The sequence below is a fragment of the Rana temporaria genome, chromosome 4, assembly GCF_905171775.1.
Source record: "Rana temporaria chromosome 4, aRanTem1.1, whole genome shotgun sequence".
NCBI lineage: Eukaryota > Metazoa > Chordata > Amphibia > Anura > Ranidae > Rana > Rana temporaria.
In genome coordinates, this window is record NC_053492.1 from 240,677,859 (window position 1) to 240,696,690 (window position 18,832).

Consider the following 18,832-nt stretch of genomic DNA (forward strand, 5'->3'; position numbering starts at 1 on the left):
CCCCCAGCCAGAACAGCTCGGATGATGGGGGGTGGCAAGCTTACTGAGGAGAAACAGGAAGTGAGAAATTCGGACAAAGCAAAAAAACATTTAGAAGGGAAAATCAAAGGAAAAGGTCAGTGAACCAACAATGCACTAGCTTAAAGGAACCCATTTAGAAAGTACAAATCAAACCTTTACAACCCCTTTAAGGGCCAGGTTTCTGCCCTGACGATCTTCTACTTTTAGTGCACTCCTAGGGAGGCAAGGTTTCTTCCCTGGCAAAATAATTTCAATTAACTCCTTCCATCCAGGGTATTTTTTTAATGTTGTGCCCCCTGTTCTCTCCTCGTTGCCATTGCGGGAGCTGAACTTGGTTATGTCCGTCCCCCAGAAGCCACCATTTTTAAGCATTTGTGATATACCCCTACTTACAGTGGTAGTTGTTGGCGCTTGTGGCCTTGTCTTAAGTCTCCCTATCTGGTCTTGCACAAGGATTAGGTGATTCTCCTTCCTTCTGAAGCTAGTGTCTGATTTGCACCTGACATTGCTCTGCCTTCTGTCTGTCCATGGCCTTCCTAATAGGAAGGTATCCAAATTTGTTGCATGGACAATATTAAGAGTACTACTCTCGACTGGCATGGTCTTTTTAATAAAGATTGGTAGTCTCTACACCAAGTTTTGTGCATCGGAGTGCTCCTCATCTCTTGCGTGGCAATCAAAACACATTGCTGTAGGGCTCTTGTGTCCCAAAGGATCCCCAGATAAAATGCTGGGTCTCTGTTAAAGGTACACCCTGCTGCGGATGGAGCTCATCCAGAAGCTTTTGTAAGACACAACCACCAGGCATTAGATCTTTCTTCTGTGGCTGTTTATTATTATTTGTTTTAAATAAGATTCTCCAAATGCCTTCCCTTGTATTGCCCTTAATCAGATGCTTGTTCTTGGCAATAAAGCTACTTTTCCTTTTCCCGGCTATAGACACTTTTGCTGAACAGGTTTGTGTACTTAAATCCCTAGAACCATGTTGGATGGTCTATGATCTTTTCTTCTGGTGCCTTTTTTACCAGTCTGGGGTTTGTTTACCTTTTTCTTTTCTTACCCTTGTATTCCTTTCGGGTAGGCTAACTGTGGGAAATATACCCTTATGCTCAGCTTGTCAGTGGGGTCAATTTGCAGTCCTAAAAGGCTTTTACTGATGTCAACATTACTTGGATACTTCTTTTGGCAAAATTGACTATCTGACTAGGCAACTTCCTTATCAAACTTTCTTTCCTTGAATCCCAAGGGTTGGAAAAGGAAGGTTTTGGTCTTCCTGTGTAGAGCAGCTGGTCTTTTCTTGTAGACAATCTTGTCTCTAGGTCCTGCATATCTGGTACCTGTCCCAGTGTCTTGACTACATTATGCTCTTTCATCCTAATCCGATAAATATGTAGTTCTACCTTTTTTGGCTGCGTTTTTGGTTTCCCAGCCTCTCGTTGGTTCAGACTCTGTGTTCCCTTGGGTGTATTCATTCCACTTTGGCAGTGATTTCCTTTATTCTGGTTTTGAGCATCAGGTTGATGATCTTTTGTGGCCTCCCCTTGGTTGTTGGCAGCTTCTTCTGCCTTGTGTGGTCCAGATTCAGGTATTTGCTATTCAGGTCATTCTGAGTTGAAGACAGACCAGTCCCTAGGCTCTCCATTAGGTATAATAAAGGTATCTCCTGCGCTCAAGGGTTATATAATGGTGGTAGATGTAACACAGGATTTATATGCTTCCAGGTATGTGCTCAGGCCTTGCTGCCCTCTAGGGCTCGGGGGAAATCAAATGGAAACGCTAAGAAAATTGAAAGAGGGCGCACCAGCCTTGTGCATTACTTAAGTGAAGTTTATTGATATAAAAGATACTCGCAAACAAAACTTTAATAAAAGCATATCCGTGTCCACAATGGACGCAAAGTGGCCGTGTCAGAGACTGTTCCCAGCAAGTCTGAGGAGGTTGACGCGTTTTGAGGGCAGACCCCTCTCTTCCTCTGAGCCAATTGGCTCTCGGGAAGCTCAATTGACTCTTGGGAAAAGGGGATCTCCCCTAAATACATCGGCCACCTGGAAGGTCCTCTGGCTTGCTAGAAACAGTCTCTGTGACCTGGTCGCTTTGTGTCCATTTTGAACCCTGATATGCTTTTATGACCAATTTTGTTTATGAGCATATATCATTTTATTTTATATCAATAAACATTACTCGGGTAATACGGAAGGCTGGTGCGCCCTCTTTCTGTTTTCTTAGTGTCTTCATTGGTGGGTTTTCCACACCTTTTCAGTTGGGCTGCTTTTGGACATCCCAATAATATCGAATTGCATGTGTATCTGAGTTTACATGTCAATGGACAAGAGAAAATAAAATGTTTGCACTTACCATGAGGGGCCAGCTACTACCCAAACATTTGTTACCATAATGCGGGGGATGTATTCAGGTAAAAAATGTTTAGGCTGTAGAAACACTTAAAAATCTTGACGTAGTGTGCATTCAAATGCTAATAGTTTTGGGTATATATAATGTGGCTTGAATATGTGTTTACTTTATTACTCTGGTAATAAAAAGATTTTATTTCTAAGATATCATTGAATAGTAGTTGTTGGTGAAATTATGTTCTGTTGGTCTTGAACAAAGAGAGAAGCCTGAAGCAAATGCATTTAATTTTTTCTCTGATGCATTAGTACATAATTTAAGCTGGGTTCACATTGTTGTGCTGTAGGGATGAGCTTCGAGTTCAACTCATGTTCGACTCGAACATTGCCTGTTCGGCGAACAATTAGGGGTGTTCGCGGCAAATTCGAAAAGCCGCAGAACACTCTGTTAAAGTCTATGAAAGAAATCTAAAGTGCTAATTTTAAAGGCTAATTAATATGCAAGTTATTGTCCTAAAAAGTGTTTGGGGACCTGGGTCCTGACACAGGGGACATGTATCAATGCAAAAAAAAAGTTTGAAAAACGGCCGTTTTTTCGGGAGCAGTGAATTTAATAATGCTAAAAGTGAAATATTCCTTTAAATTTCATACCTGGGGGGGGGGGGGGGGGGTGTAAAGTTAGCATGTGAAATAGCACATGTTTCCAGTACTTAGAACTCTCCCTGCACAAAGTGTAATTTCTGAAAGGGAAAAAAAGTATTTTAAAACCGGCTTTGCGGCTATAATGAATTGTCAGCTCTGGCAATTCAGAACAAATTCATTCATAAAAAAAAAAATAGCGTGGGCCCTTCAGGTCTGGAATGGATATTAAGGGGAACCCCGCCGTCAATTTTTTAAAAAAAAGACGTGGGGTTCCCCCCAAATATCCATTCCAGACCCTTCAGGTCTGGTGTGGATTTTAAGGGGAACTCCACCCCAAATTTAAAAAAAAATGGCGTGGAGTTCCCCCAAAAATTCACACCAGACCCCTTATCCGAGCACGTTAACCTGGCCGGCCACAGAAAAGAGGGGGGCGACAGAGTGCGACCCCCCTCTCCTGAACCGTACCAGGCCACATGCCCTCAACATGGGGAGGATGTCCCCATGTTGATGGGGACAAGGGCCTCATCCCCACAACCCTTGCCCGGTGGTTGTGGGGGTCTGCGGGCGGGGGGCTTATCAGAATCTGGAAGACCCCTTTAACAAAGGGGACCCCCAGATCCTGGCCCCCCCCTATGTGAATTTGTAATGGGGTACATTGTACCCCTACCATTTCACGAAGCAAGTGTAAATAGTAAAAAAAATCCAGCGGTGACACTCATTCCCGGCTTCCTGCTCCAACGTTGTCTGTATCCAGCGACGGATGCGGGTGATCTCCGGTCCAGCGATGAGAAGATCCATCCATCCAGAGCGCAGCATCGCCGACCTCCTCTCACCGCTGGACACAGCCCAGCGAATGAGCGGCTGAAGCTGTGACATTTCTTATATAGGGGAGGCGGGCCACCCGTCACGTGACCCCCGCACCCTCTGACGCACCCTCTGCTACGTCACTGGGGAAGCCCAGTCTTCCCCCTTGCTGGGGGAAGGGGGGTGTTCGGCTCATCCCTATTGTGCTGTGTTAGCACATGTATCGCATGTGTTGCATTAAAGGGGTTGTAAAGGTTTGTTTTTTATTTTCCAAATAGGTTCCTTTAAGCTAGTGCATTGTTGGTTCACTTACCTTTTCCTTCGACTTCCCTTCTAAATGTTTTTTTTTTCTTTGTCTGAATTTCTCACTTCCTGTTCCTCCCTCAGTAGGGATGAGCAGAACACCCCCCCCCCCCCCTGTTCGGTTCGCAACCAAAACCTGCGAACAGACCAAAAGTTTGTGTGAACTTTAGAACCCTGTTAAAGTCTTTGGGACTTGGATGTTTGAAATCTAAAGTGCTAATTTTAAAGGCTAAGATGCAAGTTATTGTCCTAAAAAATTGTATGGGGACCCGGGTCCTGCCCCAGGGGACATGTATCGATGCAAAAAAAATTGTACCTGGGGGGTGTATAGTATGCCTGTAAAGTAGTGCTTGTTTCCTGTGCTTAGAACTGTCCCTGCACAAAATGTAATTTCTGAAGGAAAAACGTTATTTAAAATCACTCGTGGCTATAATGAATTGTCAGCGAAAAGTCATTCATAAAAAAAAAATGCTTGGGGGTCCCACCAAATTCAATTACAGGGCCCTTCAGGTCTGGTATGGATATTAAGGGGAACCCTGCGTCAAATTTAAAAAAAATGACGTGGGGTTCCCCCCAAATATCCATTCCAGACCCTTCAGGTCTGGTATGGATTTTAAGGGGAACTCCACCCCAAATTAAAATAAAATGGCGTGGAGTTCCCCCCAAAAATCCACACCAGACCCTTTATCCGAGCATGCAACCTGGCCGCAGGAAAAGGGGGAAGGACAAGAGGGCGCCCCCTCCTGAACCGTACCAGGCCACATGCCCTTAACATTGGGAGGATGCTTTGGGGGTCTGTGGCCCCCTCAAAGCACCATGTCCCCATGTTGATGGGGACAAGGGCCTCATCCCCACAACCCTTGCCCGGTGGTTGTGGGGGTCTGCGGGGGGGGGGGCTTATCGGAATCTGGAAGACCCCTTAACAAAGGAGACTCCTAGATTCCACCCCCCTATGTGAATTGGTAATGGGGTACATTGTACTTCTACCATTTAGCAAAGAAAGTGTAACAATTGTAAAAAAAAAAAAACAGACACCGTTGGGAAAGTCCTTTACTAAAAAAATAAATAAGAGATTCCAGAGGTGGTAATCCATTCTCGGTCTCCGCTCCAACGCTGACGGTATCCTGCGATGGGTGATCTCCTCTCCGGGGTCCAGCCATGAGAAGATCTTCTCTTCATCCAGGTCCAGGATCCAGCGATGAGATGTCCATCCAGCAATGAGATGTCCATCCAGCGCAGTGCATCACCTGTCTCCACCAAAGACAGCCCAGGAATGACGCGGCATCAGCCAGTGACGGTTCTTATGTACCTGCGTTACATCAGAGGGGGGCAGGTCACTCGCACATCACTGGGAAAACCTGGGCTTTCCCTTGCATCAGAGGGGGACGGGGTCAGGTGACGGGTGGCCCCGCCCTCACCTACATAAGAGCTGTCACTGTCTGAAGCCGCGTCATTCCCGATCTGTCTCCGGTGGAGACAGGTGATGCATGCGCTGGATGGACATCTCCTAAATGGATCCTGGAGCTGGAAGAAGAGGAGATCTTCTCATCGCTGGACCCCAGAGAGGAGATCCCCCTTTGCAGGATACCGACAGTGTTGGAGCGGAGACCCAGAGTGGATTACCACCGCTGGAATTTTTTTTTTTTTTAATAAAGGACTTTCCCAACGGTGTCTTTTTTTTTTTTTTTTTTTTACAATTGTTACATTTTTTTTGTGAAATGGTAGGGGTACAATGTACCCCATAAGCCCCCCGCCCGCAGACCCCCACAACCACCGGGCAAGGGTTGTTGGGATGAGGCCCTTGTCCCCATCAACATGGAGACATGGTGCTTTGAGGGGTCACAGACCCCCAAAGCATCCTCCCAATGTTGAGGGCATGTGGCCTTGTACGGTTCAGGAGGGGGGGCGCTCCCCCCCCCCCCTGCAGGTTGCGTGCATGGATAAATGGGTTTGGTATAGATTTTCGGGGGGAACCCACGTCATTTTTTTTTAATTTGACGCAGGGTTCCCCTTAATATCGATACCAGACATGAAGGGCCTGGTTATTGAATTTGGGGGGACCCCCACACTTTTTTTTTTTTTTTTTTTAATGAATGACTTTTATCTGTATTGCCGGAAGCCAACAATTCATTATAGCCGTGAGTGATTTTAAATGACTATTTTTTCCTTCAGAGCTTACACTTTGTGCAGGGACAGTTCTAAGCATGGGAAACAAGCGCTACTTCACAGGCATACTATACATCACAACCCCCCCCCCCCCATCCCTATGGTACGAAATTTAAAGGAATATTTCACTTTTATTGTTTCACTTTAGAATTTTTAAAATCGCTGCTCCCGAAAAACTGCAGTTTAAAAAAATAAATAAAATAATTGTATTGACCCAGGTCCCCAAACACTTTTTATGACATTAACTTGCATCTTAGCCTTTAAAATTAGCACTTTAGATTTCAAACGTTCGAGTCCCATAGACTTTAATGGGGTTCTAAATGGGGCGAAACAACTAATCAATCGATTTATAAAATGAATCGATTACAATTTTCATAATCGGCCAGTAACATAATGGGGTTAAAACAACAAAAATTGTCCCTTTTATAGGAAATCGCTACTGTAAATATTACTTTCAATGAACCCCCTTACAGTAGCAACTATTTTCCCTTTTTGTACTTATTTTTTTTTGTTTTTTTAACCCCATTATGTTACTAAACCTCTCAGGCCTGGGTTCACACCTCAGTTTTTTTGTGCTTTTTGCAGAAACGCACTACAGTTCATTTACATGTTTTCCTATGGGACACGTTCACATCCATGATTTTTTTTCAGCTGCTGCGTATTTGGAAAGGGCAAGGACTTTTTAACGCAAAACTATTTTGTTTTTTTTGGTTCAATATACTTCAATGGAGAAGCTGCAGAAAAGCATGTAATGTGTTTTTGCGGCAATTTGTGTTTTGTAATCTGCCCAACAACAAATTGGCCCAAAAAATTTTTTAGGCTATTATCCGATTAATCGAAACAATCGGCCAACTAATCGATTTATGAAAATAATCGTTAGTTGCAGCCCTAGTTCTAAAGTTCACAAACTTGCCGCGAACACCCCAAATTGTTCACTGTTCGGCGAACAGGCAATGTTCGAGTCGAACATGAGTTCAACTCGAAGCTCATCCCTACTCCTCAGTAAGCTGTTCTGTCTGACTAACCACCGCTCGGATGATGGTGGCAAGTTTACTGAGGAGAAACGGGAAGTGAGAAATTCAAACAAAGGAAAAAAAAAACATTTAGAAGGGAAATTGAAGGAAAGGGTAAGTGAACCAACAATGCACAAGCTTAACTACTTGCCGACCAGCCGCCACAGTTATACGGCGGCAGGTCGGGTCCTCTGCGCGAGAGCACGACGTAGCTATACGTCACCTTGCGAAGCGGCCACTAGGGGCGCGTGCGCCCCCGCTCGTCCCTGATCCCGACGCGCGATCGCTCGTTGCAGAGCGAGGACCAGGAGCTGTGTGTGTGTGTGTGTGTGTGTGTGTGTGTGTGTAAACACACAGCTCCCGGTCCTGTCAGGGGGAGAAATGCCTGACCGTCTGTTCATACAATGTATGAACAGCGATCAGTCATTTCCCCTAGTGAGTCCACCCCCTCCTACAGTTGGAACACACCCTGGGAACATACTTAACCCCTTCCCCGCCCCCTAGTGTTAACCCCTTCCTTGCCAGTGGCATTTTTATAGTAATGTAATGCATTTTTATAGCACTGATTGCTATAAAAATGCCAATTGTCCCAAAAATGTGTTAGAAGTGTCTGCCATTATGCCAGTACCGAGGAAAAAAATCGCTAATCGGCGCCATTACGAATGCCATAAAACGACCCCCTATTTTGTAAACGCTATAACTTTTGCGCAAACCAATCAATAAACGTTAATATGTAGAAGAATACGTATCGGCCTAAACTGAGGGAAATTTTTTTTTTTTTTTATATATATATATTTTTGGGGGATATTTTATTATAGCAAAAAGTTAAAAATCATTTTTTTTTCAAAATTGTCACTCTATTTTTGTTTATAGCGCAAAAACTAAAAACTGATCAAATGCCACTAAAAGAAAGCTATTTGTGGGGAAAAAAAGGATGCCAATTTTGTTTGGGAGCCACGTCGCAAGACCGCGCAATTGTCAGTTAAAGCGACGCAGTGCCGAATCACAAAAAGTGCTCTGGTCTTTGACCAGCAATATGGTCTGGGGGTTAAGTGGTTAAAGGAACCTATTTAGAAAATACAACAAACCTTTACAAACACTTTAAGGCAGCCTATTGATTTGAATGGGCTACCTTGCACATCAAAAAATGCAAGTGCTATTTTTTCGCAATGCAACACAAATGAGTTTCAATAATACATGCGTTATCGCAGCACAATGTGTTAACAGGACCTAGAGGCCCAAATGTGATGAGGCATTTTTGTTTTATAGGTCCTTGTAATGCAGAGGGTTACCACTATCACTGCTTTAGCCATTGGGTAAACTAGTGCCTAAAAAACCTAAACAGATGGTAAGTCTGTGGACCTAAGCAAAAACATTGCATATGGTTTGCAGGGGTTGTAATGTCTGTGTAATGCTGTTTCAATTTTATTGCAATTTGTTCAACTCCATTATTTAAACACAGTTTTTAAAAGCTGATGTAAATCTTCTGTGTGTTTTTATGAAAAAAGTTAGTTGATTGCAGTAAAAAAACAATGAGTAGGGTTTATCAGACTGTGGAGCAGCTGTGCATGGCAATCGGCTTCCGTTTATTTCTTATTTTTTTTAAAGCATAACTAAAAAAAAAAAAGTGATAGAGGCTCATTGGTTGTCTGTGACAGATTTTGTCTGCTCCAGTTTTTAAAAATACCACCCCCCCTCCCCAGCCTGCTTCCATTGATTGGAACTCTGGCAAAGCTAGTATCTAACCTTAGGCCTCATGTGCACTGCTGCTGCTAAATGGACATTTAGGAGCAGTTAGGCATTTTTTTCAACTGCTCCTGAACTCTCCTGTTGTTTTTATCCGTACATGTACATATGGTCATTTACAGTAGTTTTTAGGCAGTTGAGTTTAGAGGCTTTTTTTGGAATGCAAAAAAATTGGTTCAGAAGCAGAGTTTAGAGGCATTTCAAGTGCCAAACGCAGTAACTCGCGTTTCTTTATAGGCGTTTACCATTTTTGCCTATTAGAAAAAGAAAAGAAAAAAAGCTTCTAAATGCGGCATGTAAACGCGTCAAAACTGACGTTTTAAAACGTGGGTTACTACCTGTCAAGTTAAATCGTTCAGGAGAGGTTGTAAAAACGTCCCCTGTACATGGCTAAGGTGTTGTGTTTTTTTTGTTTTTTTTTTGTTTAATCTCCGCAATTTTTTTTTTTTTTTACAGGGAATTAACACTGTTCTGGAGCAAACTACAAAGAAGGGTTGAGCCATCTATCCAAGTGTATCTGGAAATATGTCGCCAACTTTCTCAGCTGACAAAAACGGTGTATCATATCTTCTTTCTAATCAAAGTTATTCAGTCAGAGGTAAGGCTTATTTTACACGTGGCTAGAATAGAATTTCATGTATTTCACCCCTGTCCCCGCTGTACTTGCCTCCTGCGATGCTTAGCTCTCATTGCCCAGTAGTCCGTGGATTGGAAATCCCTGCTCTTCTCCCTCTTTTCTGTGCAGCGTTTCCCAAGAGACAAGAGCGATTCTGATTGATCAGTGCCTGCACAGTGAATCACTCTGGTCCATCCAAGGATTGTACACAAAGAAGAGCAGGGGTTTCAAATCCCCAGACCACTGGATGGGCTTCATGGTCCCTGACAGTTCGGCATCCCCGGAGGTAAGCACAGTGGGGACTAAAGGGAATGGTGTTTATGGTTTAATTTTTTTTCTTGTAAAGGTGAAAGAACACTTTAATTTATTGGTGAGGCTTTAATGCACGCAAACAATCTAACTGAAAAGTGTTTTTAGATTGTTTTATTTGTAGATATTTGTTGCAGGCAGATGCAAATCTTTCCAGGTCTACAAGGAAAATGGATCTCCAACTCTCAAGATCCATAGGTTTTTACATGGTTGTGATTTGTATAAACAGGTCTTCAGAGTAGATTCAGAGAGGTCCTGTACTGGGATGTGTCCACAAGGGCTAGTCAGTTTTGCAAGTAGGTCGCCTGCAGCTGCTCTTTTCCCCTAATACAAATTTACAGTGCCTTGTTCTGGACTGTCTAGAACCAGCCATCCTGGTAAAGGAACTCAATAGTGACATAACCAAATCTATAATTCTTGATACTGGCAGTCAGAGGCAGGGGCTGTCTTGGCTCTCATACTGAAGGTACAGAACAGAAGCAGACACTGTTGCGATCAAATGTCAGGAAGTACACTGATTTTGTTCAGGAGGAATTCTAGACGCATTCCATGTCCAAAATTTCACAATTATTACTTGGTGTAAGTAACCCCCCCTATCGTTTTCGGCCAAGGAAGCTGCCAACTTTGCCTCTGTTTAATCCACAACTGCCATGATGCTGCACATGTGATCAGTTTAGACACCAACCATTGCATTGCTTCTCAGTTTGGTTGAGAGCGCAGCCATTGGTAGTGTTGCATTTTCATCACGTGCCGGAAATGAAACAGTTTTATGGATGGGTTTACTTCCGCTTTAGATATACAAAGTAAGCAGTTTCATAGGTCCATGTGCACCTACAGTGGCATGCAGAATTATCGATATGTTTGCTGTATAACATTCGCTAAATGGCTTTTACATTTTTAATTGAAGCCTGAAACCTACCTTCAAAAAGGTTCAGAATAGAGGGCCAAATCCTCAAAAAACCTGCCTAACTTAACCACTTGACCACTGGGCACTTAAACACCCTTCCTAACCAGACCAATTCTCAGCTTTCGGTGCTCTCACGTTTTGAATGACAATAACTCAGTCATACAACACTATAACCAAATGAAATTTTTGTCCTTTTTTTCCCACAAATAGAGCTTTCTTTTGGTGGTATTTGATCACCTCTGCGATTTTTATTTTTTTCGCTATTAATGAAAAAAGAACGAAAATTTTGTAAAAAAATTAATTTTTCTTCATTTCTATCATAACATTTTGCAAAAAAGTAATTTTTCCTCAAATTTGGCCTAAAATGTATACTGCTACATATTTTTGGTAAAAAAAAAAATGGGAAATTATTTAGTCTGTGTGAAAGTTATAGGGTCTACAAGCTATGGTACCAATTTCTGAAAATTGAACAATTTGATCACATCTGAATACTGACAGCTTCTCTCATTTCTTGAGACCCTAACAAGCCAGTAAAGTACAAATACCCCCCAAATGACCCCTTTTTGGAAAGTAGACATTCCAAGGTAGTTAGTAAGAGCCATAGTTAGTTTTTTGAAGTTGTCATTTGTTCCCACAATTCTTTGCAATATTAGGATTTTTATTTTTTATTTTTTTCACACCACATTGTCATTAAAAAAGTTTTTTTCTCTCACCTGGCATGTATATTCCACAAATGACACCACAAAATATATTCTGCTGCTCCTCCTGAGTATGGCGATACCACATGTGTGAGACTTTTACACAGCGTGGCCACATACAGAGGCGCAACACTGAAGTAGCAACTTCAAGCATTCTAGGAGCATAAATTACACATCTAATCTCTCAACCACCTATTACACTTTTGAAGGCCCTGGAGCACCAGGACAATAGAAACGACCCACAAAGTGACCCCATTTTGGAAAGCTAACACCCCAACGTATAATCTATGAGGCATAATGAGTCTTTTGAACAGTTCATTTTTTTGCCAATGTTTTTGGAAAATGTGGAAAAAAAATGAAAATGCATTTTTTTTTTACACAAAGTTGTCCATTTATAGGATATTTCCAACACATAGCATGTACATAGCAAAAATGACACCCCAAAATATATTCTCCTGCTCCTCCTGAGTATGGCGATACCACATGTGTGAGACTTTTACATAGCGTGGCCACATAGAGACCCAACATCCAAGAAGCACCATCAGGTGTTGTAGGGACACAAATTACACATCTAATTTCCTTACAATCTATCACATTTTTGAAGGCCCTTCATATTTCTAACACAGCATTTACATACCAAGAATTACACCCTAAAATACATTCTGCTGAGTAATGGGTAAAAAAAAAGGATTACCTGTGGTTTTAGTGCAATTGTCCACAGGAGGAGAGCCCTGATCCAGGCAGCAGGCAGGGACGTGGTCAGCGACAGTGAATGGAATTGTCCAGGCAGCAGGCAGGAATATTGTCCATAGTCGGTACAGGCAGGGATACTGTCCATATATAGTCCAGGGCCAGTGCAAGTAGAAACATTGCCAGCAGTGCCAAAATATTGGTCCTGGTAGTAAGCAGGAACATGGTCCAAGTAGCAGGCCAGGAAAGAATGGGGACAGGGGTAGAGGCTTCTCCCACCCAAATCTCTTTGAAGCCTCCGGGCAACCAGACCCTAATCTGGGAATGAGAAAACTAAAAATTTAGTTTTTTCATCCAGAAAAACAATTCTGGAGCCCCTCACATATGTGAGACCCCTGTGTTCCCACTAGCATAGCAGGGTAAAAGATCAATCCAAGGGGCAGGCAAAAAGCGTGGTCAAACAGTCCAGGGTCAGTTCCAGAGCGGGCAGAAGTAGGTACAGTTTATCGTTAGGCAGAAGAGTAGTCGTATAACAGGCCAGGGTCATTTCCAGAGCAGGCAGAGTAGGTACAGTTTATCGTTAGGCAGAAGCGTAGTCGTATAACAGGCCAGGGTCAGTTCAGGAGCAGGCAGCGGTATGTACAGTGGCATAAGAGGTGTGGCCGTAAATGATAATTACGTTTACCATACTTTCCTAATAATCTAGTAAAGTATGGTAACGGCGGAAACATTGATTGAAACAAAGGCCTGGTTGGGAAGGACAATCAGGGCAATAATATGTAGTGTCTCTTCTAGTTCCTGCTTTGGTGCACACACGGCATCTCTTCTGACGTTTTCGGCCTGATTCATGGGGGGGGATTTTCTCAATAAAGTGTCGTTCATGGAGTCTGCTCACGCAATCAGAGCGAATGCCATCTGGTGAGTCTTCAGGGTACAAAAGGGAGGAGACAATTTCTTCTTGGTAATAAAGATAAGATAAGGGGGTCCTTGTAGATTTACGGTAAATGACATAAGTGTTGTAAATGGCCAAATTGAAAAGATATATGGAGACTTTTTTATACCAATGGCGGCTTTTTCTTGTGGAAAGATAGGGTTCGAGCATCTGATCATTGAAATCGACTCCCCCCATGAACAAATTATAGTCTTGAACACATTCTGGTTTTTGGACAGGGCCGTTTCTTCTGAGGATTTCCATGTGGGTGTCCTCATGTATCGTTGAGAGCATGTGTACATTTTGTTTGTCCCTCCACCGGATAGCCAATACTTCTTCATTCCGCAAAGACGCCGTCTCCCCTTTTCGCAGTCTTTCCATAATGAGCCTTTGCGGGAAACCCTTCCTATTGGGTCGCACTGTACCACACGCTGGAGTGCCCATCCGGTGAAGGTTGCGGAAGAGGGGCAAGCTTGTATAGAAGTTATCCACATAAAGGTGGTAACCCTTTCCAAAGAGTGGATATACAAGCTCCCAAACAATCTTTCCGCTGACTCCAATATATTCTGGACATTCAGGGGGATGCAGTTGGGTGTCCTTCCCTTCGTACACCCGGAAGGCGTAGACGTACCCCGTGACCCGGTCACATAGCTTGTAGAGCTTAACCCCATATCGGGACCTTTTGTTTGGGATGTACTGCTTGATGCCAAGCCTGCCTGTGAAGTGGACCAATGACTCATCCACGGAAATATTTTGGTCGGGGACAAATAACTGGGGAAATTTCTCAGATTTTTTTTTAGAAGTGGCCGAATTTTAAATAATTTGTCATGTGATGGGTCTTTTCGGGGAGGGCACTGGGTGTTGTAGTTGTAATGGAGGAAACGCATTATCGTGTGGTATCTGGTTCTTGACATAGTGGATGAAAAGACTGGCATGTGGTGGATGGGTTTTTTGGACCAATATGAGTATGATTCATTTTTTTTTTAGATCCCCATGTTAAACGTTAGGCCTAAAAATAATTTAAATTCCTCCACTGTCAATGCTCTCCATTTATAGGGACGGGCGTAACTTGAATCAGGGTTGTCTCTTATGAATTGCTGTGCATAGAGGTTGCACTGGGCCACGATGGAGGATAATAGGTCTTGGGTAAAAACTAAATGAAAAAAATCAATAGGGGCAAAGTTCTCTGTGTTCACCTTAACACCTGGCTGGGCGGTGAAAGGGGGGATGTTTGCTGCTCCTGAATTGGGGGGAAGCCAAATAGGGTTTTCAAGGGCATATGGAAGGCTAGCATGGGTCCTAACACTTTGGGGCTGAGATGACACTGTGCTGGTTCTTGGCCTTTGCTGCAGTGGTACTTCATTTCTTCTGGATGGCACTGAGCTTCTAGTTGATGCCACTGCATTTCTGGTGGATCGCACTGAGCTGCTAGTTGATGCCACTGCATTTCTGGTGGATGGCACTGAGCTGCTAGTTGATGCCACTGCATTTTTGGTGGATGGCACTGAGCTGCTAGTTGATGCCACTGCATTTCTGGTGGATCGCACCGAGCTGCTGGTTGACGCCACAGCGCTACTTGTGATAGCCTGCTGCTCCATGTCAATACGTCTTCGTTTCATGGGAACACTTGGCTCTTCCTCTGAATCTGAAGAAGACCCACTGCTTACAACCGGTTCATATTCTGAATCAGAATCGGAGAGCTCCCCGCTGCTCTCGTCGGTCAAGCACATATGTTCGTATGCCTGCTGAGTGGTAAAAAACCTTTTTGCCATACTGGTGACTGTGGGCTGTGGTGACAAACTATGGTAGGGAAACGAACAGATATGGCTGCACTGATGGGTGCTGATGAGGCTGGTCTAATGAGGGTGCACTGATGGGTACTGAAGGTGCACTGATGGGAACTGATGAGGGTGAACTGACTATCTGCCACTGATATGCACTGATAAGGTGGCGGTGATGAGGATCTTCTGATGAGCACTCACTTATGGGCACTCTAGTGGCACTGATGAGCGCTGTAGTGGTGCAGATGAGCACTATAGTGGCGCTGATGTGGTACTGATGGCACTAATGTGGCACTGACGGCACCGATGGGCACTGGTGGCACCGATGAGCACTGTAGTGGCACTGATGGAGCACTGGTGGCACCAATGTAGCACTGACGGACACTGATGGCACAAATGGGCACTGATGGACACTGGCGGCACTGGTGTAGCACTGTAGTGGCACTGTAGTGGCACTGGTGGTGCACTGACGGGCACTGATGAGCACTGTAGTGGCACTGATGAGCACTGATGGACACTGGCAGCACCGATGAGCACTGTAGTGGCACTGGGCACGGTAGTGGCACTGACGGACACTGGCGGCACTGATGAGCACTGTAGTGGCACTGGTGGCAACGATGGGCACTGATGAGCACTGTAGTGGCACTGGTGTGGCACTGATGAGCACTGGCAGCACCGATGAGCACTGTATTGGCACTGGGCACGGTAGTGGCACTGATGAGCACTGTAGTGGCAACGATGGGCACTGATGAGCACTGTAGTGGCACTGATGAGCACCGATGAGCACTGTATTAGCACTGGGCACGGTAGTGGCACTGATGGAGCACTGGCGGCACTGATGAGTACTGTAGTGGCACTGGTGCGGCACTGACAGACACTAGCAGCACCAATGGGCACTGAAGTGGCAGAGGTGGCACTGGTGGGGACTGTAGTGGCACTGGTGGGGACTGTAGTGGCACTGGTGGCACAGATGGGGACTGTATGGGCACTGGTGGGGACTGTAGGGGCACTGATGGGTAGTGGCACTGTGTGGCACTGCTGGGCACAATATAGATGGCACTCACTTGAAAACTCACTTCTCTCCTCACACGCTGTATCGGTGTGAGGAGAGAAGAGAAGAAGACCTCATGATGACCTCTCTGTGTTTACATTTGGTCTGCTCCCTCATTGGAGGGAGCGATCAGGTGGTGAAGAGCCGCTATCATTGGCTCTTCACCGTGATCCGTGTAGCGTCGGATCCCCTGAACGCAGCGAGCATTGACACTTCCGTGTGCGCGTCGTAGGGGACGCGCAAACGAGGAAGTGCACGAGGACGTCCCAGGGACGTCCTGTCAGAACTACTCGACCGCGCTGTAGCAGTATTTTTGCTATAGCGCGGTCGGCAAGTGGTTAACTTTCAGCAGTTAAGTTACACAGGCGTAAAATTTCTACCTAAGTGCCCGATCCACAAAGCACTTACCTAGAAATTACACGCCGTGTAACTTAAGTGCCTCCGTCGCAAGGCGGTCGTCTGATCGAGGGGGCGATTCCTATTCAAATGAGGCGCGCTCCCGCGCCGGACGTTCGGCGTATGCGTGTGACGTCATTTTTCCCGACGTGCATCGCGCGAACGTACTTTACGCCGGGCTTTGTGGATCGCGACGGGACAATAAAGTTGCGTCGGGTAAAAAAAAAAATACGCGCCGGGAATTTTTTTTCGAAATTTAAAAAAAAACGCGGCGATCGAAAAAAAGGTTTGTTTTTACAAGGTCTAAACAGTTTAGGCCTTGTAAAAGCATCCCTAATTTTACGCATGCAAAACGTAACTTACGCAGAAAACACAAAGCTAAAAAGCTTTGTGGATCTGCCTAAGTACTCATTTGCATACGCAAAGCGGCATTTCGACCTCGAAATGCCCCCAGCGGCGGATGCGGTACTGCATCCTAAGATCCGACAGTGTAAGTCTATTACAGATGTCAGATCTTCTGACTATCTTTGGAAAAATCCTTCTGAGGATCGTTTCCAAAGATAGCCACAGGGATATGCAGGCTGAACAGCAGTTCCGCCTGCGTATCTCCTTTGAAGATTTGGCCCACAATACCTAGAAAGGGACCCAAACTGGTTTTAGTTGTGAACTATATTGCCTGTACATCATTGACTGTTGGTTGTGCATGTCTTAAAAGAAAAAAATTTGTTTTAAAATTAAAAACTATAGCTCATTACATTACATTAATCTATTTATTGATGAATCCTATTGTACATTTGACAGTCTGAACAGCATACACGTGTGTACATTTGCACAGTAGTTACTAGTAGGAAATGGTACAACATAAGCAGAGCCTCCACGACCATGTGTTGAATGCAGAGCAGGCTGTTCTGCTTTTAGTGTGTGTAATTAAAAAAACAAAAAACAAACACAGGGTTCAAATCCCTGCTGAGTATAAGGGAAAATATAGCATTTCTCTTTTCGTCCATGGACTGACACAACCTTCACAAATCTTGACATATGGGTTATGTTCCTGTTCATAGGAGAGGACTAGGCAGAACATGTTAGACATTTAAAAACATGTTACTTTAACAGAGTTGAACAGTCCCGCCCAGGGGTCAGTCCCTCCGGACATTAACCCTCCGCCCTGCAGCATGCGGTCTCAGTTTTTTTTTTCTGCCTAGCAGAGGAGAAGGGCGTGGCTCCCTTTTGGGCCCAGTGCCCTGAAGAAATGTTTTTATGTTGCGATTCTTCTATCAACTGCTGGCTGGGTGACAGGCTGGATATTATAGATCCTTGTAGTCTCCCCAGTCCGGCCATCGAGCGTGAGCAGACCTTAGCTACGCGCTGGGTCGGCCATGACATACCCCATGGCTCCAGGGGTGGCCGGTGGGCTTTTTGCTTCAGGGTCCACATATGACTGGGCTGTTTTGTTGTCTCACTCACAGTGGACCAGGCCGACAGCTACTCCAATTTGGTTGTAGCCCTGTCAGGAACGCACCAGCAGGTCCTCGCATGGACGGGTAAGTACGGTTCCTCCTGCCTCGTCGCGTTAAAACAGCTGGGCATTCCTGGGATTAGGGGGTACTCCTATCCTCCCTTTCCCTGCTCTGTCACATTTCCCACATTGTGGTGCTCCGCCGCCATTTTGGCATCACCGACGCCATTTTTTTGTATGCCTGCTGTTTCTATTGCATTTTGACGTGGCCACACTGTGGCACAGGTTGATATGGCGGGCGGCCATTTTCTTGTGGTCGCGTCCCTTTTTTTTTTTTTTCCTCTGCGTCTGGTGGCCATTTTGGTGTGGGATTTTGGCCTCTAGTGTTGGCTTCTTGAAAGGCGCGCAGCACAATTCTCCCCGCAGACTTTCCCTGCAACAGCACACAAAATTCTCCTGCACTCTGGTGTTTTCCTGCTATAGGGCAACGTCATCCAATTTCAGTGTAAAGTCTAAAATCTTGCAGCCCTCCTCAGAATCACGGGAATTCATAAATCTATAAAAGAAAAAGGGCGCACTGACCTAGTGCATTATCACTTAAAGGGATTTTATTAGATAAATTAAAACAATGGTCATACTCACAAACGGAGTTCAATTGTCTGATAAGCGCTGTCTTTCAACTCCGTTTGTGAGTATGACCATTGTTTTAATTTATCTAATAAAATCCCTTTAAGTGATCATGCACTAGGTTGGTGCACGCTCCTTTTTTCTTTTCTTTCCCCGCAACAGACCATTGCACAGGTGTCCTGGCACCCCCACTGGGTTGATTTATTATTGAATATTTTCTGGGAATACTGCACATTGTGATTCAAAATATTTTATGATATACTTGTATTTGATTTGGCACCCTATATTAATTAAGCATTAGCTGTAAGTATTTTCTTCACAAGTAGC

The 18,832-nt window shown here is 44.5% G+C and overlaps 1 protein-coding gene across 2 annotated transcripts in view; it reads left to right on the top strand.

Annotated features, from left to right (window-relative positions):
• The window catches only part of ZNF292 (zinc finger protein 292), a 110,633-nt gene that overhangs the window by 82,154 nt on the left and 9,647 nt on the right, over positions 1-18,832 (top strand). For both annotated transcript variants that reach the window (XM_040350070.1, XM_040350069.1), the window contains exon 7: positions 9,500-9,641. In XM_040350070.1, coding sequence (XP_040206004.1) covers positions 9,500-9,641 — 142 coding nt within the window. The remainder of the gene's footprint in view (positions 1-9,499; positions 9,642-18,832) is intronic.